The following is a 26949-nucleotide window of genomic DNA, read 5'->3' on the forward strand; positions in this document are numbered from 1 at the left end:
TGTCATGTGGCAGTGAGAAGAGACAGCAGTGCAGGGGAAACAATCCATGTCAAGGGGCAGTGAGAAGAGACAGCAGGGCAGGGGAAACAATCCATGTCATGTGGCAGTGAGAAGAGACAGCAGGGCAGGGGAAACAATCCATGTCATGTGGCAGTGAGAAGAGACAGCAGGGGAAACAATCCATGTCATGTGGCAGTGAGAAGAGACCACCCATCACAAGACAGGCACTGCTGAATGGACATCTGACATTGTTCCTATAGTCCAGCCAAACACAGGGCCATACCAGGACTGCTAAACTGAATAAAACATTCAACTGCAAACAGAAACCCTGCCACATCCCTCCCCCCCCAACCCCCCTCAAAAAAAGAAGAAAGAAAGACCCACTCCACAATACAAGGCAGCTGATGATGTATCAATACCATTTCAGCTCCTGAAGGCAAATAAGACAAGGCTGTATTCAGGAAATCCGCCCTTCCACTTCATTCGTCATCCCCAGATCACAAAAAAATTGTACAAAAAAACCCCAAACACTTCAAAGCCACGCAAAAAATATTTCTTAAAAAGGCCATCACTGCAGAATGGACAACTAGCGTCTATTCCTGTGTATACAATTTCACTACCTAATCGCCAGAGCAAAACAGCACAGACAGTTCATCACTGGAAAGAGAAAAAGTCTCTCTCTCTCTCTCTCTCACCCCCCCCCCCCCCACCCCCCCACACAATTTTCCTTCTCCAGTCTCAAACCCACAAAGTTCCAACTCAATTTATTTCATAAAAATAAACCTGTGTTCAGTCAGGAAGTGAACATTTTATTTAACTTGAGTGAACAAAATTCATGGTAAATGTTTACCATTCAATTTTCATGTTAAAGTGGGTTTTAGCATATTCAAGTAACAACCACAAACACGATTCCTCTGGTTTTGTGTGTTTTGCATTTTGATTTATGACCAAAACCCCCCAAAGGGGTTAAAAAATTTATCACATCTTGTGTTTCTGACAAGCCCAACTCTGGACTCTCAGAGTCTGATCGATGTTTATAGCTGACAGTTGGGCCAACAGTAAAATAAGAGCTGTATGATCAATGGTTTCTTTAACGCAACCTCATTTCATTTACAGTGCAGTCTTTTGTGAAGGACTATAACTCTCAAGCTAGGAGGCAAGATTGCACTGGCTCTTAGTGCTGCACCCTTGGGGAATAGTCTTAGTTGGCCTCTGTAGTGTGCTAAATCCCTCTTGGCTGAGAGAAAGGGGAAGTAACTTGGGCAAGACATTCTTCATTCCTATCAAATTCTTGCCTGGAAAGTCAGGACTGCAGTTGCCTCCTCTGCTGTTCTGTTGGTCATAGTCAGACAGACTTTCATACATGTTTTTTTGATGGTAGCAAATGATGATAATGAAGGACAACTTGACCATAATGTTTCTGTATTTTGATTTTTGATTTTGTTGTTAATTTTTTGTTCGTTTGTTGTTTCTTTAAAGTGCCAGAATTCAAGCACCATTTTGACCATGAACCAAGGCATCTTCAACAATACATCACTCCTGAGACACCACAGACCCAGACGTGGCGCCAGCAGTAAGATCCAGACATAAAGACTTCCCAGCCAACTGATCAGTTTTCCACTTCTGTCACCACCATCAGGGACAACAACTCTACAACTGTGAGGGCCCACCCACCCCTCTACAACTGTGAGGGCCCACCCACCCCTCTACAGCTGTGAGGGCCCACCCACCCCTCTACAACTGTGAGGGCCCACCCACCCCTCTACAACTGTGAGGGCCCACCCACCCCTCTACAACTGTGAGGGCCCACCCACCCCTCTACAACTGTGAGGGCCTACCCACACCTCTACAACTGTGAGGGCCCACACACACCTCTACAACTGTGAGGGCCCACCCACCCCTCTACAACTGTGAGGGCCCACCCACCCCTCTACAACTGTGAGGGCCTACCCACCCCTCTACAACTGTGAGGGCCTACCCACACCTCTACAACTGTGAGGGCCTACCCACACCTCTACAACTGTGAGGGCCCACACACACCTCTACAACTGTGAGGGCCCACCCACCCCTCTACAACTGTGAGGGCCCACCTAAAACTCTACAACTCTGAGGGCCCACCCACACCTCTACAACTGTGAGGGCCCACCCACACCTCTACAGCTGTGAAGCCCACCTCTACCCTCTCCACACCCTGAGCAGCGGGTGCCCCCATGACCTCTATGGGTCAGCAGCGGTGGAAGGAGTCATGGTCCGACAGCGGAGGAGGGCGGCGACACAGCAGTATGGAGCGGGGCCTAGCGGCCAAGACAGGGGGCTCAGGTCCCAGGCAGGGAGGTTCAGGTCCCAGGCGGGGGTGCCCAGGCTCAGCGGTGAGCAGCCTGACGGACGTGAGTGTGGAGCGGAGCAACACACGGACATCCCTCCTGCTGCGGGAGGCTTCCTCCCTATCTTCACACGTGGACAGCACTGGATACCAGGACAGGCTGCAGGGATGGGCAGCCGTCTTCACCAACCTCCCTGCCCCCCGTCCTGCCACCAGCTACAACGTCGTGCGCACCCACCACCCCTCCACCCACCCCTCTTCACTGGACCGCGAGCTGTCCTTTCTGCAGGCCAACACGTCCACCGCCTCCTTTCCCGACAAGCCACGGGAGCTGTACAACCCCCTGGAGGGAATCCTGCCCTCCGACCCGCTGGTGTCTCAGCGTAAGTACCACGTGCTGCCCTCTATCGGCATGCCTGGCGACCTGGTCCTGCGACGTCAGCACACCTCCACTGACACGCTCAACCAGCTGGACTACTGCAGGGACAGGATGGAGGACGACGCAGAGTTCTTCGCAGACCTCATCGAACTCAAGTCCAGCCTCTCCGCCCCCAACCCCCACCCCCAGCCAGGCTCCTCCACCCACCCCCTCCCACCCATACAGAAGCTGACAGACGTGGTGCGGCCCGGCACGAACATTGCCGAGCTGGACGAGGATCCCCTGGGTACATCCAGCTGTCAGTCCCTGGCAGGCATGTCCGACATCTCTGACCTTGAGGAGTGCCGTGCCCCCACACCCCCCTGTGTGGACTTTGTGCCCCCAAAGCTCGGCGTGTCCTCCAACACCAGGTCTGTGTGTGTGACCACGTCCCGGAAAAACTCTCCCCATGTGGATTATGGGACTGTGGGAGAGGCACCTGTAATGGATGCTGTCTTTCATGGAAAGTGACTGTGATGTTCTGGGCAGCTGATCAAGGTGACTAGTGGCAATACGTTTCTGTGGGGATTGTTTCTGTCCAGTTGTTTTAGATTCTTTTCCTGACACTGAAATATAATTTTTTTGAAAGGGTGTATTGTGCAGGATGTCAGGAATTCTTCTCACCAAAATGCAGAGCTGTGATGTCAACACACAATCATGGACTGAAGCACACCATTCATTCCCTGAGCTGTGATATCGACACACAATCATGGACTGAACCACATCATTCATTCCCTGAGCTGTGATGTCAACACACAATCATGGACAACCACATCATTCATTCCCTGAGCTGTGATGTCAACACACAATCATGGACAACCTCATCATTCATTCCCTGAGCTGTGATGTCAACACACAATCATGGACAACCACATCATTCATTCCTTGAGCTGTGATGTCAACACACAATCATGGACAACCACATCATTCATTCCTTGAGCTGTGATGTCAACACACAATCATGGACAACCACATCATTCATTCCTTGAGCTGTGATGTCAACACACAATCATGGACAACCACACCGTTCATTTATCCCCATCACAAGCTTCTTCATCTGGTAAGTTCTAGATCACTCCTGAAGCTTCATCATCCACACTTGTGTTTATTATTCAAAGTTTTTGTGCGTGTGTGTGTATATGTGTGTGTGTGTGTGTGTGTTTCTGCATGAACAGATACACAACTGTAGACTCTTTAACATGATTCTGAAAGCCATCGAAAATGTAGTACAGGTGAACAGCTTGAACAAAAATGATTCACCATTTTGTTTCCCTAACTTACACCAAAAGGAAAAAAAAAAGCTTTTGTAAGAATGCATCACCAGCACTGTTTAGCTGGCGCAATCAACAGTCAACAAGATGCCTCTTTCCTGTAAAACCAAGTCTCTGTCCCATCTCAGGCTCACAGTGAAGACAGAAATCAGTGTCACAGAAACTTGGGCTCAGACCCAAAGCCGCCTTCCTTGGCAAGCAAGCAGACCATTTTCGGTTTTCATGTGTGGTTTGTCTTTCACGTTTCACACGGGGTCTGCTCTGTGAAAGAAGGCAATGTCTGGAGTGATGACCTGGAGGTAACGTGTCCACCTAGGAAGCAAGAGAATCTGAGCGCGCTGGTTCGAATCACAGCTCAGCCGCCAATATTTTCTCCCCCTCCACTAGGCCCTGAGTGGTGGTCTGGATGCAGCATGCACTTAGCGCACATAAAAGAACCCACAGCAACAAAAGGGTTGTTCCTGGCAAAAGTCTGTAGAAAAATCCACTTCGATAGGAAAAACAAATAAAATTGTATGCAGGAAAAAATACAAAAAAATGGGTGGCGCTGTAGTGTAGCGATGCGCTCTCCCTGGGGAGAGCAGCCCGAATTTCACACAGAGAAATCTGTTGTGATAAAAAGAAATACAAATAAATGGGTCAATCTAACACACACACAAAAAAAAAACAACAGGGAAGGAACACCCCCTTTGGCCTCCCGGTGTGTGTGTGACCCTGACAAGGCCTCCATACCACTGGATGAGCTGTAACAAGCAACAGGATTTAATCTGATCCTCTGTGGACACACACACAAGGAGTTGCTGACATCGTCTGTAGTCATACGAGGTACATCCTGAAGAGAGATTAATGAATAATTCAAACCCGAAGCATTACTTAATGTCTATCCAAGAATCTCTGTGTATAGATGCACACATCATGCATGAACATGCTATAGAGAACAGCACATGGGGTCAGTGGGGGGAGGGGGGGGGAAGCGGAGAGGGTTTGGGAAGTTATGTGAGGAATGGAGCTGTCTTTTCTGTTATTGTTACACTGTCCAGTCCATGTTCATGTGTGATCAGTGAAAGAGAGCTGACATCTGAAGCCATAGTCCTTGCCAGTTCCAAAATAAATACTGGTAATGATTTTTTTTCTTTGCCAAAATGCCTTATATCAATGATATGGTGTCTTTTTTTAGTGTGTGTGTGTGGGGGGGGGAGGGGGCAAGGGGGGACACACTCCTAAATCTGACACACAGTGACACACACCTAAATTTAACACACAGTGACACACACCCAAATCTAACACACAGTGACACACACCCAAATCTAACACACAGTGACACACACCCAAATCTAACACACAGTGACACACACACACACCCAAATCTAACACACAGTGACACACACCCAAATCTAACACACAGTGACACACACACACCCAAATCTAACACACAGTGACACACACCCAAATCTAACACACAGTGACACACACACACACCCAAATCTACCACACACACACACACACACACCCAAATCTAACACACAGTGACACACACCCAAATCTAACACACAGTGACACACACCCAAATCTAACACACAGTGACACACACCCAAATCTAACACACAGTGACACATACCCAAATCTAACACACAGTGACACACACCCAAATCTAACACATAGTGACACACACCCAAATCTAACACACAGTGACACACACCCAAATCTAACACACAGTGACACACACCCAAATCTAACACATAGTGACACACACCCAAATCTAACACACAGTGACACACACCCAAATCTAACACACAGTGACACACACCCAAATCTAACACACAGTGACACACACCCAAATCTAACACACAGTGACACACACACACATCCAAATCTAACACACAGTGACACACACCCAAATCTAACACACAGTGACACACACCCAAATCTAACACACAGTGACACACACACACACCCAAATCTAACACACAGTGACACACACCCAAATCTAACACACAGTGACACACACACACACCCAAATCTAACACACACACACACACACACACCCAAATCTAACACACAGTGACACACACCCAAATCTAACACACAGTGACACACACCCAAATCTAACACACAGTGACACACACCCAAATCTAACACACAGTGACACACACCCAAATCTAACACACAGTGACACATACCCAAATCTAACACACAGTGACACACACCCAAATCTAACACATAGTGACACACACCCAAATCTAACACACAGTGACACACACCCAAATCTAACACACAGTGACACACACCCAAATCTAACACATAGTGACACACACCCAAATCTAACACACAGTGACACACACCCAAATCTAACACACAGTGACACACACCCAAATCTAACACACAGTGACACACACCCAAATCTAACACACAGTGACACACACCCAAATCTAACACATAGTGACACACACCTCAACTCAAAGAGAACCCCTCTCTTCTCCTCCTCCATCTTAAGCCAACTGACTCAAGCGTCTGTGCCCAGTCTATCTCTGTCTCTCCTCCTCTCTCCCTGTTCCCCCCCCACCACCCCCCCTCCCACAGTGTCTGACCTGATGACGAAGTCGTTGTCGTTGCTGGCCAGGGTGACCACCACTTCAGGCATGGGTCCCACGTCAGCGTGAGTCTCCACTGTGGCCCTGAAACAACACTGCCCTCCGTCACTGCGTGCTGTCGGGGTGGGGGGTGGGAGCGGGGGGTTTGGGGGAGGCGGGGGTGGGGGTATGTGCGTGTGTGTGAACATGAGAGACAGAAAGAGAGATCAACATGCCAAAGATAACTGTACCACGTTTTCTTCTGACAACGCTGCAGAAAATAACTGAAGGGAGACAGGAATGTGTCACATTATAAAAACAACACTGCCACAGCCTCCACACTTTTTCTCCATTCTTGAGAGCCTAACTTGGGTTTGTATGCATAAACCATTAACATAAAATAAAATAAAATAATCAAACAAAATAAACAAATCACATAAAAAAAACATCATTTGATTAAAGTTAAATCCACTACTTCTGCTGCATGTTTCTTGGGCTGGCCAGTGGTTTGCAAGCCGCACACAAACTCTGAACAGCCAATACAAGACAAGATACAATCCCACAAGTTCAGTGCACACACTGAAAAACAACCCAAAACAAAAAGACTCTTGGTCAGGGAACTCAGAACGAGCAGCGTGCGAGGAATGCCACTTTAATGGAGCAGACGATGGGGCAGCAAGACAGCAGCAAAGAAACAACCAAGAGGACAGATGGTGCAGATGGTGGGACAGCAACAAACACCACAACCAGGACAGATGGTGCAGATGGTGGGACAGCAACAAACACCACAACCAGGACAGATGGTGCAGATGGTGGGACAGCAACAAACACAACCAGGACAGATGGTGCAGATGGTGGGACAGCAACAAACACCACAACCAGGACAGATGGTGCAGATGGTGGGACAGCAACAAACACCACAACCAGGACAGATGGTGCAGATGGTGGGACAGCAACAAACACCACAACCAGGACAGATGGTGCAGATGGTGGGACAGCAACAAATACCACAACCAGGACAGATGGTGCAGATGATGGGACAGCAACAAACACCACAACCAGGACAGATGGTGGGACAGCAACCAACACCAGACCCACGACAGATGGTGGGACAGCAACAAACACCACAACCAGGACAGATGGTGCAGATGATGGGACAGCAACAAACACCACAACCAGGACAGATGGTGCAGATGGTGGGACAGCAACAAACACCACAACCAGGACAGATGGTGCAGATGGTGGGACAGCAACAAACACCACAACCAGGACAGATGGTGCAGATGGTGGGACAACAACAAACACCACAACCAGGACAGATGGTGCAGATGATGGGACAGCAACAAACACCACAACCAGGACAGATGGTGCAGATGGTGGGACAGCAACAAACACCACAACCAGGACAGATGATGGGACAGCAACAAACACCACAACCAGGACAGATAGTGCAGATGGTGGGACAGCAACAAACACCACAACCAGGACAGATGGTGCAGATGGTGGGACAGCAACAAACACCACAACCAGGACAGATGGTGCAGATGGTGGGACAACAACAAACACCACAACCAGGACAGATGGTGCAGATGATGGGACAGCAACAAACACCACAACCAGGACAGATGGTGCAGATGGTGGGACAGCAACAAACACCACAACCAGGACAGATGATGGGACAGCAACAAACACCACAACCAGGACAGATGGTGGGACAGCAACAAACACCACAACCAGGACAGATGGTGCAGATGGTGGGACAGCAACAAACACCACAACCAGGACAGATGGTGGGACAGCAACAAACACAACCAGGACAGATGGTGCAGATGGTGGGACAGCAACAAACACCACAACCAGGACAGATGGTGCAGATGGTGGGACAGCAACAAACACCACAACCAGGACAGATGGTGCAGATGGTGGGACAGCAACAAACACCACAACCAGGACAGATGGTGCAGATGGTGGGACAGCAACAAACACCACAACCAGGACAGATGGTGCAGATGGTGGGACAACAACAAACACCACAACCAGGACAGATGGTGCAGATGATGGGACAGCAACAAACACCACAACCAGGACAGATGGTGCAGATGATGGGACAGCAACAAACACCACAACCAGGACAGATGGTGCAGATGATGGGACAGCAACAAACACCACAACCAGGACAGATGGTGCAGATGGTGGGACAGCAACAAACACCACAACCAGGACAGATGGTGGGACAGCAACAAACACCACAACCAGGACAGATGGTGCAGATGGTGGGACAGCAACAAACACCACAACCAGGACAGATGGTGCAGATGATGGGACAGCAACAAACACCACAACCAGGACAGATGGTGCAGATGGTGGGACAGCAACAAACACCACAACCAGGACAGATGGTGGGACAACAACAAACACCACAACCAGGACAGATGGTGCAGATGGTAGGACAGCAACAAACACCACAACCAGGAAGGTGGTGCAGATGGTGGGACAGCAACAAACACCACAACCAGGACAGATGGTGCAGATGATGGGACAGCAACAAACACCACAACCAGGACAGATGGTGCAGATGGTGGGACAGCAACAAACACCACAACCAGGACAGATGGTGGGACAACAACAAACACCACAACCAGGACAGATGGTGCAGATGATGGGACAGCAACAAACACCACAACCAGGACAGATGGTGCAGATGATGGGACAGCAACAAACACCACAACCAGGACAGATGGTGCAGATGATGGGACAGCAACAAACACCACAACCAGGACAGATGGTGCAGATGGTGGGACAGCAACAAACACCACAACCAGGACAGATGGTGGGACAGCAACAAACACCACAACCAGGACAGATGGTGCAGATGGTGGGACAGCAACAAACACCACAACCAGGACAGATGGTGCAGATGGTGGGACAGCAACAAACACCACAACCAGGACAGATGGTGGGACAGCAACAAACACCACAACCAGGACAGATGGTGGGACAACAACAAACACCACAACCAGGACAGATGGTGCAGATGGTAGGACAGCAACAAACACCACAACCAGGAAGGTGGTGCAGATGGTGGGACAGCAACAAACACCACAACCAGGACAGATGGTGCAGATGATGGGACAGCAACAAACACCACAACCAGGACAGATGGTGCAGATGGTAGGACAGCAACAAACACCACCACCAGGACAGATGGTGCAGATGACGGGACAGCAGCAAACACCACAACCAGGATGACCTATGGAGTCGGTACCTGAGGGCGTTCTTCAGCAGCTCAGTGAGGATGTACTCCAGAGGGGGAGGGATGTAGGGGAAGGTGGTGTTCAGGTGGCCGTTCACCACGATGTCCGGAGCCTTGCCAAACTTCCCCTCACAGATCGACCTGACACACACACACAGCACACATCAACACACACACATCCACGTCACACACACAGCACACGCACACATCAACACACACATCCACGTCAACACACACACACAGCACACGCACACATCAACACACACATCCACAGCACACGCACACATCAACACACACATCCATGTCAACACACACATCCACGTCAACACACACATCAACACACACACATCCACGTCAACACACACACACACAGCACACACACACATCAACACAGCACACGCACACATCAACACACACACATCCACGTCAACACACACACACAGCACACGCACACATCAACACACACACATCCACGTCAACACACACACACATCAACACAGCACACACACACACACACAGTACACGCACACATCAACACACACACATCCACGTCAACATACACACACAGCACACGCACACATCAACACAGCACACGCACACATCAACACACATACATCCACGTCAACACACACACACATCAACACACACACATCCACGCCAACACACACACATCCACGTCAACACACACAACCACCCATGGCATACACACATATACACACACTCATGATCACTTATCACTGTGGGTACCTCCACAGGAAACGTAATCTGCACCTCACTCACTCACTCTATGTGTCAATACATTCACACGTCAAGACAGTTCACATGACATGTAAATAGTTACGTCCACAAGCGAAGATGGTTCACATGTCAAAACCATTCACATCACATGAGAGAAAGAGTTTCAGAATTTGTTGCTTGTATTTTTGACTATAATTCTGTTTATGATTGTGTGCTATGGCATGTGTGTGCATGCGCATGTGCTTGTGTGTTGTGTGCGTGTGTGTGTGTGTGTGTGGGGGGGGGGGGGATGAATAATTCTTAATAATTTTTGGTATTTTGTGTTCAATTTTTCCTTTTTGATATTAAGTGTTTGATCTATTTGTGAATGCATAGGGCTTATTTTCAAGATTAGGCATAAATGCTCATAATAATAATGATGATGACAATAATAATAATAATAATAATAATGATGACAATAATAATACAAATAATAATAATAATGTCAGGACCATTCATATCACATGTCAAGATGATTCACATGTCAAGACCATTCACAGTCCAACATGTATGTGTTATCCAGCTCCCCCTCCTCCCAAACACATAATAACACAACCCAATAAGGCAGGTGAGTCCAAAACATCTGTGTTTTATACTGTCTCCACTACAAGACGGAACAGTCCAAAACATCTGTGCTTTATACTGTCTCCACTACAAGACGGAACAGTCCAAAACATCTGTGTATTATACTGTCTCCACTACAAGACGGAACAGTCCAAAACATCTGAGCTTTATACTGTCTCCCCTACAAGACGGAACAGTCCAAAACATCTGTGCTTTATACTATCTCCCCTACAAGACGGAACAGTCCAAAACATCTGTGTTTTATACTGTCTCCACTACAAGACGGAACAGTCCAAAACATCTGTGCTTTATACTGTCTCCACTACAAGACGGAACAGTCCAAAACATCTGTGTTTTATACTGTCTCCACTACAAGACGGAACAGTCCAAAACATCTGTGTTTTATACTGTCTCCACTACAAGATGGAACAGTCCAAAACATCTGTGTTTTATACTGTCTCCCCTACAAGATGGAACAGTCCAAAACGTCTGAGCTTTATACTGTCTCCACTACAAGATGGAACAGTCCAAAACGTCTGAGCTTTATACTGTCTCCCCTACAAGATGGAACAGTCCAAAACATCTGTGCTTTATACTGTCTCCACTACAAGACGGAACAGTCCAAAACATCTGTGTTTTATACTGTCTCCACTACAAGACGGAACAGTCCAAAACATCTGTGCTTTATACTGTCTCCACTACAAGACGGAACAGTCCAAAACATCTGTGCTTTATACTGTCTCCACTACAAGACGGAACAGTCCAAAACATCTGTGCTTTATACTGTCTCCACTACAAGACGGAACAGTCCAAAACATCTGTGTATTATACTGTCTCCACTACAAGACGGAACAGTCCAAAACATCTGTGCTTTATACTGTCTCCACTACAAGACGGAACAGTCCAAAACATCTGTGTTTTATACTGTCTCCACTACAAGACGGAACAGTCCAAAACATCTGTGTTTTATACTGTCTCCCCTACAAGACGGAACAGTCCAAAACATCTGTGTTTTATACTGTCTCCCCTACAAGACGGAACAGTCCAAAACATCTGTGTTTTATACTGTCTCCACTACAAGACGGAACAGTCCAAAACATCTGTGCTTTATACTGTCTCCACTACAAGACGGAACAGTCCAAAACATCTGTGCTTTATACTGTCTCCACTACAAGACGGAACAGTCCAAAACATCTGTGCTTTATACTGTCTCCACTACAAGATGGAACAGTCCAAAACATCTGAGTTTTATACTGTCTCCACTACAAGATGGAACAGTCCAAAACATCTGTGTTTTATACTGTCTCCCCTACAAGATGGAACAGTCCAAAACGTCTGAGCTTTATACTGTCTCCACTACAAGATGGAACAGTCCAAAACGTCTGAGCTTTATACTGTCTCCCCTACAAGATGGAACAGTCCAAAACATCTGTGCTTTATACTGTCTCCACTACAAGACGGAACAGTCCAAAACATCTGTGTTTTATACTGTCTCCACTACAAGACGGAACAGTCCAAAACATCTGTGCTTTATACTATCTCCCCTACAAGACGGAACAGTCCAAATCATCTGTGCTTTATACTGTCTCCCCTACACGATGGAACAGTCCAAAACATCTGTGCTTTATACTGTCTCCCCTCAATGTTTAAGAGTCCTACACCGTCCTCCTTACAAGTAGGTCAGGGCAGTCCCAAATCCCTAAATAATGATGATAATTCAAGTCATGAACACACTCCCCACTCGCTGGGTAAGTACAAGAACCCTCCCAGTATCACCCCATGCTCCCTAAAAGTTGGTAGAATTCAAAAACAAAACTAAAACCAAGTTCCTGGCAGTACTTTAAACAAGGAGAACGACCTGCCCATGCACTATGTATTTTCTCTTGTCCTCTCGCAAGTCAGCACACACAGCCTAAAAATTCAACAAAACAAAACAAAAACTACCACCAAAAAAACAACAAAAAACCCCCCAAAAAAACTGTGCACTGTTGTGCTGTTCCAAACAAAGCTGAGTGAATCCATCTGGGAAAAGACAGCTGAATAAATGGGGAGCCTCTGTTTACAGGACAAAAGCTGGCCTGTGTATGTAAATCTGTCGGTCTGATGACATACAGAGTCACACACACACACACGCACACGCACACGTACACACACACGCACACACACACACACACACAGGCAAAGAGACAGCTACAGAGAGAGACAGGCAGACTGAGACAGAGACAAAGATACATCCATCAAGACAACACAGAGAATGAATGAACATACAAAAGAAGCCATTTTTATTCAACTTAAAAGAATAAGCCATACATGCTTTTCAATGTCTAAAACACTGAGCAAAGAAGAAAACTTTTAAATGGTTATTAAAAAGATGAACATTATCATTTGAGCAGATAGATGATTAAGAGAAAAAAAGAGAGACAGAGAGAGAGACAGAGAGAGAGAGAGAGACAGAGAGTGGGACTCAGATGGTTTATTCAAATGCAGGTCATGGCCCTTCATAAAGGGGTGTGTCAACATATATGAGAAAAGCGAAAATAAATACACGTCATGGGTCACAGCAGACAGCAAAGATCAATATAATCATCAAATGAAAAAAACCAAACAATATTTGAATGCTATGTACAGAAGCACAAAAATATTTCCAACCACCCAGAAAAAAAGTGTGAGACCAGAGAGAAATGAAGAGAAAATAAATGTGAATGAAAGATCTTCCCTTCATGTAAACATACATGTACACAGCCATACTTTTTTCTGATTAACTTATCAATATCTGATGATAATGATAAACTGTTGAATATCTGGTGATTATGATAAACTGTTGAATATCTGGTGATTATGATTAACTGTTCAGTATCTGGTGATTATGATAAACTGTTGAATATCTGGTGATTATCATTAACTGTTCAGTATCTGGTGATTATGATAAACTGTCGAATATCTGGTGATTATCATTAACTGTTCAGTATCTGGTGATTATGATAAACTGTTGAATATCTGGTGATCATGATTAACTGTTCAGTATCTGGTGATTATGATAAACTGCTGAATATCTGGTGATATGATATAGTGAAACTGCAACATATCCTATCTTGCGTACTTCCAAACAAGCTACGCGCACATGTTTTTGTGAGATTTCCTACAGTTGTGCCCAACACTGCAGGGAAGGGGGGAACAGGTGATTTGTTTTTGTTTGCACTGGGGGCCGGGGGTGGGGGGAGGGGGAGGGATGATGGAAGGAGGTTGAGGATTGTATGGTTTGAAATTGTATTTGTATTGTATTGTATTGTATTTCTCTTTCTTTGTCACAACACATTTCTCTGTGTGAAATTCAGGCTGCTCTCCCCAGGGAGAGCGTGTCGCCACACTGAGAGGGCCACCCCCTCTTTTTTTTCCTGCATGCAGTTTTTTTGTGTTTTCCTATCGAAGTGGATTTTTTCTACAGAATTTTGCCAGAAACAACCCTTTCGTTGCCGTGGGTTCTTTTATTTGCACTAAGTGCATGTTGCGCATGGGACCTCGGTTTATCATCTCACCCGAATGACTAGCGTCCAGACCACCACTCAAGGTCTAGTGGAGGTGGAGAAAATATATCTGTGGGGGTGAAGTGATCATTGTTAGAACACAGGTGTCATCCAGTGTGAATGTTTTGTTACATATCCTGCACAACCCAAAAGGGACATACGGATTAAATTTCTTTTAATCTTTTAATCTTATGAAGATCATAGTGATCACAATGCTTTCATGTCTCTGACTTGACTTCAGATGCTTCACAAATGCAGGATGTTACTGACATCTTCATCATCTGTGCAGAGGATGTGGGAGAAGTGAGAATGGGAGAGACAGACAGACAGGGAGGGAGAGACAGACGGGAAATCAGACAGACAGACAGACAGAGAGGGAGAGACAGACAGGAGACAGAGACAGTAACTGACCTGACAAACTGCCCCCTTTTCTCAATCAGCTTGCGGGGAGAGAAGGCAACATTGACCACACCCACATGGTTGGCCTGAAACATCAACATTCACCATGTTGTTCTTGTTGTTGTTGCTGTTCCACTTACCATGTTGTTGTTGCTGTTGTTGTTCCACTAACCTGTTGCTCCACTTGCCATGTTGCTGCTGTTGTTCTACTAACCATGTTGTTGTTATTGTTGTTGTTCCATTCACCATGTTGTTGTTGTTGTTCCACTAATCATGTTGTTGTTGTTGTTGTTCCACTAATCATGTTGTTGTTGCATTCACCATGTTGTTGTTGTTCCACTTGCCATGTTGTTGTTATTGTTGTTCCACTTGCCATGTTGTTGTTGTTGTTGTTGTTGTTCTACTAACCATGTTGTTGTTGTTCCACTAACCATGTTGCTGTTGTTCCTGTTGTTCCACTAACCATGTTGTTGTTGTCGCTGATCCACTAACCATGTTGTTGCTGCTGCTGTAGTTGTCGCTGTTGTTGTTCCATTCACCGTGTTGTTGTTCCACTAACCATGTTGTTGATGTTGTTGTTGTTGTTTAACCTTTGTTGTGTTTTACATCTTGGTATTCTTTCAGTTTATCTTGTCCTCACTATCATCATATATGTTCCATATGTTAGGTGCATAGGTCCTTGTGTGTGTGTGTCTGTGAGAGAGAGAGAGAGTCAGTGTGTGTGTGTGTGTGTTTGTGTGTGTGAATGTGCATGTATAATTATATATGTGCACACAAAATAATCTATCATATTTCCATTATATTCCCATTATCTTTGAAAGTCAGCATTATATGAAACCAGCAAAACACTAGCCCACAAAAACCATATAACAAAAGAAACATGAATATCAATATTTATCTTAAAAAAATAAATAAAAATAATGGTACGACAGGTTCAGTGGGCAGGTCAGAGAGACAAAAAAAGGGGGAGGAATGGGGGGGAGGGGGGGGGGGGGTGTAGGGAGCTAAACACTGATGACAAAGTGCAACATGTTGCATGGTCCATGGAAGAGGTTAAAAAAAAAATCAACACCAAAAAAACAGTTCACAAAAGTGAAAAAAAACACAAAAAAACAAAAAAAAACTAAAAAAAACACAGCATGCAAAAAAACCCAACAAAGAATGACAGTCTGTCAGCACGTGAACCTCCAACCCCGCTGCTTACAACACAACACATTCCGCACTCATCTTCCTTTTTTTTCCCTTCTTATTGTTGTTGTGTTTTCTGTACTGACACACTAGTTACTCCTGTATGTGCGACAAGAAAAGGAAATGATTATTTGTGGTTTAAGAGTGTCCAGGACACTCTTAAACCACAAATAATCATTTCCTTTTCTTGTCGCACATACAGTACTGCACAATGCAACTCACTGTACTGTACCCTCTCCATTCCCATGACTCAAGCACAGCACACCAAAATTTGTATTTGTATTTCTTTTTGTTCTTTTTATCACAACAGATTTCTCTGTGTGAAATTCGGGCTGCTCTCATGAAAAGACAGCCATCCAAGCACACACACACAACTGATGTTTTCTTTTTGGTTGTTTTTTCTTTTCTTTTCATATATGGTTAGGCGTCAACTAAAAAAAAGAAAAGCAGTTGTTGCTTATTCAATTTATCATCATGAAATAATTTTTTGAAAAATGTGACTTTGAAACAAAGCGAAGGGAATGCTTTGCAAAATAAATCAGTGAAGGGGGAGACTCACTGTCACTGACTCATCAACCAGGACTCCAACTGAGGAAAACAATTTGAAATTTTCATTTAAAATGATGCAATCTGACACAAAATGGAGCACATATATAGCACTTCCTGCCATAAATTTTAACTTTTGCAGCATCTTGCCGACACCATGATGTCAGAGCGTGACATTTTTCCTTGCTTTTGAATTCAACCAGTCTGACAAAAATTAATAGCGACCACCTGCTCTCATGAAACAGATTTTTACGGGAAATTTCCTGATTTCTGCTTCGTCTGCTAGCGCACACTGCCAGTGCTTCCAGGATCCAAGTGACACTTTTTTGGGGGCTGAGTTTTTTTGGTTTTCTTTCTTTTTTTTCTGAATATCATTTTTACTTTTTGCTGTAATCCATGAATTCATGGAAAAGTGGGAGCCCTGACTGACTCACTGACTGACCGACTCATTCTCACACTCACTGACCGACTCATTCTCACACTGACTGACTGACCGACTCATTCTCACACTCACTGACCGACTCATTCTCACACTGACTGACTGACCGACTTATTCTCACACTGACTGACTGACCGACTCATTCTCACACTGACTGACTGACCGACTCATTCTCACACTGACTGACTGACCGACTCATTCTCACACTCACTGACCGACTCATTCTCACACTGACTGACTGACCGACTCATTCTCACACTCACTGACCGACTCATTCTCACACTGACTGACCGACTCATTCTCACACTGACTGACTGACCGACTCATTCTCACACTCACTGACTGACCGACTCATTCTCACACTGACTGACCGACTCATTCTAACTGACCGACTCATTCTCACACTCACTGACTGACCGACTCATTCTCACACTCACTGACTGACCGACTCATTCTCACACAGACTGACTGACTCATTATCACACTCACACTGACTGACCGACTCATTCTCACACTGACTGACCGACTCATTCTCACACTGACTGACTGACTCATTCTCACACTGACTGACCGACTCATTCTCACACTCACACTGACCGACTGACTCATTCTCACACTCACTGACTGACCGACTCATTCTCACACTCACTGACTGACTCATTATCACACTCACACTGACTGACCGACTCATTCTCACACTCACTGACTGACCGACTCATTATCACACTCACACTGACCGACTGACTCATTCTCACACTCACACTGACTGACCGACTCACTCACTGATGGACTGACTGACCTTCTCGTCGTGCAGAGACAGGTGATGTTCAGCCAGCATTCGGATCCCCAGGCGAGAGGTCAGAGTTCGGTCCAGGAATGTGCGGATCAAGTTCTCATCCTGTCAACACACACACCACCCTCACCACTCAACAACCAGGCCAAAACACAGAACATGAACATCACTGTTCAAATACATGCCATGACAGGCTGAAAGCAGAATGAAATGAAATTATGGTGCTTAGAGCCTCGCCGACCACTAAGGCCATCTCAAGGCTATTGCCACGTTAATAACTACTACATGGGTAAAAAACAAACAATTAAAACGAATCACCGCTTCAAACTTTCCACTCAAAGTTTAAAAAAAACTTCCATAGTTTAAAACCTTCAAATCTGATTAAAAATGTTCACTTCTTTCAAGAAGTCCATCAGCGTCCACGGAGGGACATCATGAAACAAGGCCTTCAAAGAAAGCGTCGTGTAATATGTGTGTCTAACGTCATGCAGATCCCAACAGGGCTGAAAGCAGAAAGCAGAACATAGCACAAGCACACACAGAAAAAAAACAGACAAGACAATCATTAAGTCATAGTTACATTTCGGTTTTCCACTGACGCCCACCTCTGGTGATATGGCCGACAGGGAGTTATAACCATCCCAGGGAATTTTGGAGGAGGGGGGGGGGGGGGGAGTCTAACACTACACTGACACCACCTCTGGTGATATGGCCCACAGGGAGTTATAACCATCCCAGGGAATTTTGGAGGAGGGGGGGGGGGGGGAGTCTAACACTACACTGACACCACCTCTGGTGATATGGCCGACAGGGAGTTATAACCATCCCAGGGAATTTTGGAGGAGGGGGGGGGGAGTCTAACACTACACTGACACCACCTCTGGTGATATGGCCCACAGGGAGTTATAACCATCCCAGGGAATTTTGGAGGAGGGGGGGGGGGGGAGTCTAACACTACACTGACACCACCTCTGGTGATATGGCCCACAGGGAGTTATAACCATCCCAGGGAATTTTGCAGGAAGAGGAGGGGGGGGGGGGGAGTCTAACACTACACTGACACCACCTCTGGTGATATGGCTCACAGGGAGTTATAACCAGCCCAGGAAAGAGGGGGGATGGGGGTGGGGGATGTCTGTCACTGCACTGACACCATCACAACACCAACATCTTAATTAAGATGGGCAGTAAAAATACCAATATTTATGTCTGGGTTTGAGCGATTCCAACTTGCAGCATTTTGACTGTCAGCTTAGCCCTCCACCCAACACAGCAATCTACACATGAATGAATGAAAGGAATGAATTATGAAATAAAACAAACCTAATGCAGAATTATAATACACAGATGTAAGAGATTGAAATAAAAAATTATTATAGATCCTGACACCCAGTGGGGTGACTGCTGGCTTTGAGTGGCTGGTGCTGACTAACTTCCTTGAAGTGTCTTTCCACATAATCACTTCAACATCATTTCTCATCCTTTGCTGACCATGCCACAAGACGCAAACCACCAGCAAACAAGAGAACCACTGACCGTGATGTGTTTGCGGACCTGACTGAATCCCTCGGCCAGCAGAGTGACCACATCCTTGTGGTCGTCCAACAGCTGTCGCAGGGTCTCGGAGTACTTCTCCTCCTCCTCCAGACTGCTGATCTGTGACACCACAACCCAGTGTGAGAAGGAGTCTTCACTCTAACCTCTTTCCACTTTGATATTATATTACATGGGAGGGGAAAACAGGGAGGGGGCATCCAGAGAGAAGGAAGTGGGGACACAGGAGGTGGAGAGGGAAGGGTGGTTGAGAAATAATTGCATGTAAACTGTGTGCGTGCGTGCGTGCGTGTGTGTGAGAGAGGGAGAGAGAGACGGACAGACAGACAGGCAGATAAGACAGACAGAGTTAGGGGGAACTAGTGAAAGAGGATAATTAACAATTAAATAATAAGAACAACCAAAACAATAATAATAATAATAATAATAGCACATTTTACTGCACTTTCAAACCTCTCTCACAGCTTTACTGTAACATGTCAGACACAAAGCACACATATATACACACAAACTTGCATGCACACACACACACACACACACACACACACACACACACACACACACACACACACACACCCCACAAATGAATGCCACAAAAGCTGAAGAAGTGATCAGTGACAGAGCTGCCATATTTGACCCAGTTCACACAGACCACCCTGCATTCACCATCCGTGTGCACTGGTGGCCTGTGCTATGCATCTGCCAGGCAGCCAGAGATCTGTGTGTGAGACTGAATCCCACACTTGCCAACATTTTCTCACCCTCCACTAGACCCTAGGTGGTGGTCTGAATGCTAGTTCTTTTGGATGAGACAATGAACGAAGGTCCTGTGTTAAGGATATATTTTGTGCAAAAGAACCCAACAGCAAAAGGAGAAATTCCCCTGGCAAAATTTGGTAGAAGAATTCTCTACAAAACAATGTAGAGTGCATGCATCACACAAAGGGTTAAACCCACCACAGGAAAGTGATTGTAAAATACAAAACAATGTACAGTGCAGACATCACACAAAGGGTTAAACTCACCACAGGAAAGAGTAAAATACAAAACAATGTACAGTGCAGACATCGCACAAAGGGTTAAACTCACCACAGGAAAGTGATTGTAAAATACAAAACAATGTACAGTGCAGACATCACACAAAGGGTTAAACTCACCACAGGAAAGAGTAAAATACAAAACAATGTACAGTGCAGACATCGCACAAAGGGTTAAACTCACCACAGGAAAGCTGGACAAGATGTGAAAGGCCCGGATGTACAGTTCGTGCTGAAACCATGAACATCATGTCAGATGACACAGAAAAACAAAAAGTAAACCATGAACATCATGTCAGAGGCCACAGAAAAACAAAAAATAAACCATGAAATCATGTCAGATGACACAGAAAAACAAAAAATAAACCATGAACATCATGTCAGATGACACAGAAAAACAAAAAATAAACCATGAACATCATGTCAGAGGCCACAGAAAAACAAAAAATAAACCATGAACATCATGTCAGAGGCCACAGAAAAACAAAAAAACCACGAACATCATGTCAGAGGCCACAGAAAAACAAAAAATAAACCATGAACATCATGTCAGAGGCCACAGAAAAACAAAAAGTAAACCATGAACATCATGTCAGATGACACAGAAAAACAAAAAGTAAACCACAACACATTACGTCAGATGACACAGAAAAACAGAAAACAACAACAGAAACTTTTAAAAGGTAACTTAGAGTAAATCATACATACATCATCACAGCCATACAGGTGTAATGCAGTCAGTTAAAGGATAGGAACAAAACTGGCATAAAACAGCATACTAAAAGTAGACATAAGATATGTAATAACAATGCAATTCAACAATACTTTGATTTGAGATGTCACATTCCACATGCACACACTCTGGCATACATTTTTTAATCACAGACCTGATTATTAATTATTGCTGTTTAACAGCTGAACTGAGGTTGGAATAAAGCTGCATTTGGTTCTGTTTGTTTTAAATTTTGGGACACAGAAGCAAAGCGTTTGCTTGAAGGTAAGAGTTGGTAATAATTTGCCAGCGTATGGCTGCTGTCACTTGTAATGCATTTGGCTTTCTGTCGTACTCTGGCATTGTGCAGTTCGCTCAAGCTGTCCTGTCTCACTCCCACGACCTTACTGCACACATTCACAGTCTGGTTCAGTATATTCTTATTCTTCACAGCGAGACCACCATCCCAGCACATAAAAGAGAAAGTTAACACAGACTCAATAAAACATCTATAAAATCCTTGAAGTACTTTCAAGTCTACTCTGATGTTTCTGAGTTTCTGCAGACAACAGATGTGAGACTGGCATTTTTTGTGAATAAAATTTGTATTAGGAGTAAAATTCAGCTTATCACGAATAGTCCGTGGGTATTTATATTCATGCGCTCTTTCAACCTTTGTATCATTGATGAACAGGTCAGGAACTGGAGAGGCACTTTTTCTGAAATCAGTTACCATTTCTTTAGTTTTCTGAACATTAAGATGTAAATAGTTATCTTTACACCAGGAGGAAATTTTTTTTAACTTGCTCGAAATAAACAGCATCAGAATTTGAAAGATCTCCCAGGGATGAGTCATCAGAATACTTAATTAAAGGAGTTGTGACTGAGCCAGTACAGTCATTTGTATACAATGTGAAGAGAACAGGTGCAAAAACTGTACCTTGAGGGGCACCTGTGGAAGTTGTCTTCACAGAAGACAGAGCTTGTCCAAAATGGACTGACTGAGTTCTCTGAACAAGAAAACTGTTCACCCATAAAATGAGGTTTGTACTGATGTTGAATGAAAGAAGCTTACGGACCAGGAGATGTGGCTGAATGGTGTTAAATGCAGATGAAAAGTCAATAAATAAAATGCAAACTAAAGAATCTGGTTTCTCCAGATGAGTGTATGCATGGTACAAGAGTGTAAGTGTGGCATCAGTCGTACTCCAGTTGGATCTGGATGCAAACTGGTATTAATCATGGAATGGTGTTGTGTATGCTAGAACATGTTTCAAGACGATGCGTTCTAAACATTTCATGACAACTGGGGTCAGGGCTATGGGGTTGTCATTTAATGAAACAGGTGTGTGTGTGTGTGTGTGTGTGTGTGTGTGTGTGTGTGTGTGTGTGTGTGTGTGTGTGTGTGTGTGTGAGTGTCTGTGTGGATGGGTGAGTGTGTGTGTGTGTGATTGTGTGCATGTGCATGCATGTGTGTGTGTGTGTGTGATGTCTGCAAACTATTATTTAATCACCCCCTTAAAAAAACAAAGGCTCCAGTGTTCATGGAAGCCATAACTCCTAAAAAGATCCCACAAAAATAACAGTGACTGACAAACAAACGAATACAACACCAACAAAAATGCCCACAAACACAAACTGCAGCTGGTCCTGCCTTTTGATTCAGAGAAAACATTCATTATCAGATGTCAGGAGCAGCTGGCACAGAGAATAATTCATCTGACAGCACAAAAACTGCTCATCAAAGAGGAATGAAATGAAACAGGGCCAGCATCAATTTCAGCTCAAATGCTTTTTCCCAAAGTAGACACAAAAAGATATGTGTTCTGTGCCAGCTGATAGCTGACAGTTGTAATAATGGTCCATGCGATCTACAGCAACTTGTGAACAATGTCTGGTCTTGCACACACACACACACACACACACACACACATCCAAAATGTACCCAAAGCAGACAACACAACTGCCATCACAGAAGCTGCCCTGGCATGCACACCAATGCAGAGCGACCCAATATCAGAACCTACCACTTGCAGTATGGTGGGGTTGCAGTAGACACAATATCAGAACCTACCACTTGCAGTATGGTGGGGTTGCATTAGAAACAATATCAGAACCTACCACTTGTAGTATGGCGGCGTTACAGTAGACACAATATCAGAACCTACCACTTGTAGTATGGCGGCGTTACAGTAGACACAATATCAGAACCTACCACTTGTAGTATGGCGGCGTTACAGTAGACACAATATCAGAACCTACCACTTGTAGTATGGCGGCGATACAGTAGACACAATATCAGAACCTACCACTTGTAGTATGGCGGCGTTACAGTAGACACAATATCAGAACCTACCACTTGCAGTATGGCGGCGTTACAGTAGACACAATATCAGAACCTACCACATGCAGTATGGTGGGGTTGCAGTAGAAGAACACAATATCAGAACCTACCACTTGCAGTATGGCGGGGTTGCAGTAGACACAATATCAGAACCTACCACTTGCAATATGGTGGGGTTGCAGTAGAGGAACACAATATCAGAACCTACCACTTGCAGTATGGCAGGGTTGCAGTAGACACAATATCAGAACCTACCACTTGCAATATGGTGGGGTTGCAGTAGAGGAACACAATATCAGAACCTACCACTTGCAGTATGGCGGGGTTGCAGTAGAGGAACACAATATCAGAACCTACCACTTGCAATATGGTGGGGTTGCAGTAGAGGAACACAATATCAGAACCTACCACTTGCAGTATGGCGGGGTTGCAGTAGACACAATATCAGAACCTACCACTTGCAGTATGGCGGGGTTGCAGTAGACACAATATCAGAACCTACCACTTGCAATATGGTGGGGTTGCAGTAGACACAATATCAGAACCTACCACTTGCAATATGGCGGGGTTGCAGTAGACACAATATCAGAACCTACCACTTGCAGTATGGCGGGGTTGCAGTAGACACAATATCAGAACCTACCACTTGCAGTATGGCGGGGTTGCAGTAGACACAATATCAGAACCTACCACTTGCAATATGGTGGGGTTGCAGTAGAGGAACACAATATCAGAACCTACCACTTGCAGTATGGTGGGGTTGCAACCCACAATGAAGGGCAGGTGGCGAAAGCCAGCGATGCGGTGAGCGATGCGAACAGGCAGCTCTTTGCTCAGGTACTGGGCACTTCTCTGAAACACATACACAGCTGTCCACACCACACCACACGTCTCACTTAGTCTATACATACAGGCATATATTTTCACATTACATACAATACATACATCACATCTCTTCCCACCTGTTCCACCCCATCCCTCTTGTCCATCCACCCCATCCCTCCCCACCTGTCCATCCACTCCATCTCTCCTATCCATCCACCCCATCCCACCTGTCCATCCACCCCATCCCTCCCCACCTGTCCATCCACCCCATCCCTCCCCACCTGTCCATCCACTCCATCTCTCCTATCCATCCACCCCATCCCACCTGTCCATCCACCCCATCCCTCCCCACCTGTCCATCCACCCCATCCCTCCCCACCTGTCCATCCACCCCATCCCTCCCCACCTGTCCATCCACCCCATCCCTCCCCACCTGTCCATCCACCCTATCCCTCCCCACCTGTCCATCCACTCCATCCCTCCCCACCTGTCCATCCACCCTATCCTTCCTGTCCATCCATCCCATCCCTCCCCACCTGTCCATCCACCCCATCCCTCCTGTCCATCCACCCTATCCCTCCCCACCTGTCCATCCACCCCATCCCTCCTGTCCATCCACCCTATCCCTCCCCACCTGTCCATCCACCCCATCCCTCCTGTCCATCCATCCTATCCCTCCCCACCTGTCCATCCACCCCATCCCTCCTGTCCATCCACGCCATCCCTCCTGTCCATCCACCCTATCCCTCCCCACCTGTCCATCCACCCCATCCCTCCCCACCTGTCCATCCACCCTATCCCTCCTGTCCATCCACCCCATCCCTCCTGTCCATCCACCCCATCCCTCCCACCTGTCCATCCACCCTATCCCTCCCCACCTGTCCATCCACCCCATCCCTCCCCACCTGTCCATCCACCCTATCCCTCCTGTCCATCCACCCCATCCCTCCTGTCCATCCACCCCATCCCTCCTGTCCATCCACCCTATCCCTCCCCACCTGTCCATCCACCCTATCCCTCCTGTCCATCCACCCCATCCCTCCTGTCCATCCACCCCATCCCTCCTGTCCATCCACCCTATCCCTCCCCACCTGTCCATCCACCCCATCCCTCCTGTCCATCCACCCCATCCCTCCTGTCCATCCACCCTATCCCTCCCCACCTGTCCATCCACCCTATCCCTCCCCACCTGTCCATCCACCCCATCCCTCCTGTCCATCCACCCTATCCCTCCCCACCTGTCCATCCACCCCATCCCACCTGTCCATCCACCCTATCACTCCTGTCCATCCACCCTATCCCTCCCCACCTGTCCATCCACCCTATCCCTCCTGTCCATCCACCCTATCCCTCCTGTCCATCCACCCCATCCCTCCCCACCTGTCCATCCACCCTATCCCTCCCCACCTGTCCATCCATCCCATCCCTCCCCACCTGTCCATCCACCCTATCCCTCCCCACCTGTCCATCCACCCCATCCCTCCCCACCTGTCGACTCCATCCCTTCCTCCCTACTTGTCCTCAGTTCTTATTTTCTTTCCTTTTTTCCCTGACAAACTCCCATCTTGCTTTATTGGCATATGTCTGGCATGACAAAGTTTCACAATGTCTTCAAAAGGTGAACATTACCACTCACTTTAACTTAAGGTTAAAGGTTCCTTTGCCTTTGACAACCAAAGAGGTTGTGAATTCACATTCAATGTGTCCAGGGCTCAGCACAGGGAGGTGGCCCAATCCTCTCCTCCCCAAACAAGTCAGGTACCCACTCACACCTGGAGTGAGGAGAATCGGAGGAAGGTGCTGTCCCCTAGGACACAACACCATGCCGAAAGGCGGCCTTGAACCCTCATCACAGGTCAACACTGGATCACAAGTCCAACGCCCTCATCACAGGTCAACACTGCATCACAAGTCCAACGCCCTCATCACAGGTCAACACTGGATCACAAGTCCAACGCCCTGATCACAGGTCAACATTGGATTCACACAATGTCCAACGGCCTGATCACAGGTCCAATCCTCATCCAACAAGTCAGACCCCATCACATCACCTGGATCAGCAATCAACGGTGCTGTCCACAGGTCAACACCCTGGATACAAGCCTGAACCCTCATCACAGGTCAACACTGCATCACAAGTCCAACGCCCTCATCACAGGTCAACACTGGATCACAAGTCCAACGCCCTGATCACAGGTCAACACTGGATCACAAGTCCAACGCCCTCATCACAGGTCAACACTGGATCACAAGTCCAACGCCCTCATCACAGGTCAACACTGGATCACAAGTCCAACGCCCTCATCACAGGTCAACACTGGATCACAAGTCCAACGCCCTGATCACAGGTGAACAATGGATCACAAGTCCAACGCCCTGATCACAGGTCAACACTGGATCACAAGTCCAACG

The 26949-nt window shown here is 46.2% G+C and overlaps 1 protein-coding gene across 1 annotated transcript in view; it reads right to left on the minus strand.

Moving 5' to 3' along the window:
* The window catches only part of LOC143274597 (branched-chain alpha-ketoacid dehydrogenase kinase-like), a 72637-nt gene that overhangs the window by 27180 nt on the left and 18508 nt on the right, over positions 1–26949 (minus strand). Inside the window, exons 3-9 of the mRNA XM_076578459.1 lie at positions 24454–24564; positions 20841–20888; positions 19602–19721; positions 18072–18170; positions 15112–15185; positions 9848–9976; positions 6601–6687 (exon numbers count right to left, since the gene is read on the minus strand). Of these exons, the coding sequence (XP_076434574.1) occupies positions 6601–6687; positions 9848–9976; positions 15112–15185; positions 18072–18170; positions 19602–19721; positions 20841–20888; positions 24454–24564 (668 nt within the window). The remainder of the gene's footprint in view (positions 1–6600; positions 6688–9847; positions 9977–15111; positions 15186–18071; positions 18171–19601; positions 19722–20840; positions 20889–24453; positions 24565–26949) is intronic.

The sequence above is a fragment of the Babylonia areolata genome, chromosome 29 (genome assembly GCF_041734735.1).
Source record: "Babylonia areolata isolate BAREFJ2019XMU chromosome 29, ASM4173473v1, whole genome shotgun sequence".
Lineage (NCBI taxonomy): Eukaryota > Metazoa > Mollusca > Gastropoda > Neogastropoda > Buccinidae > Babylonia > Babylonia areolata.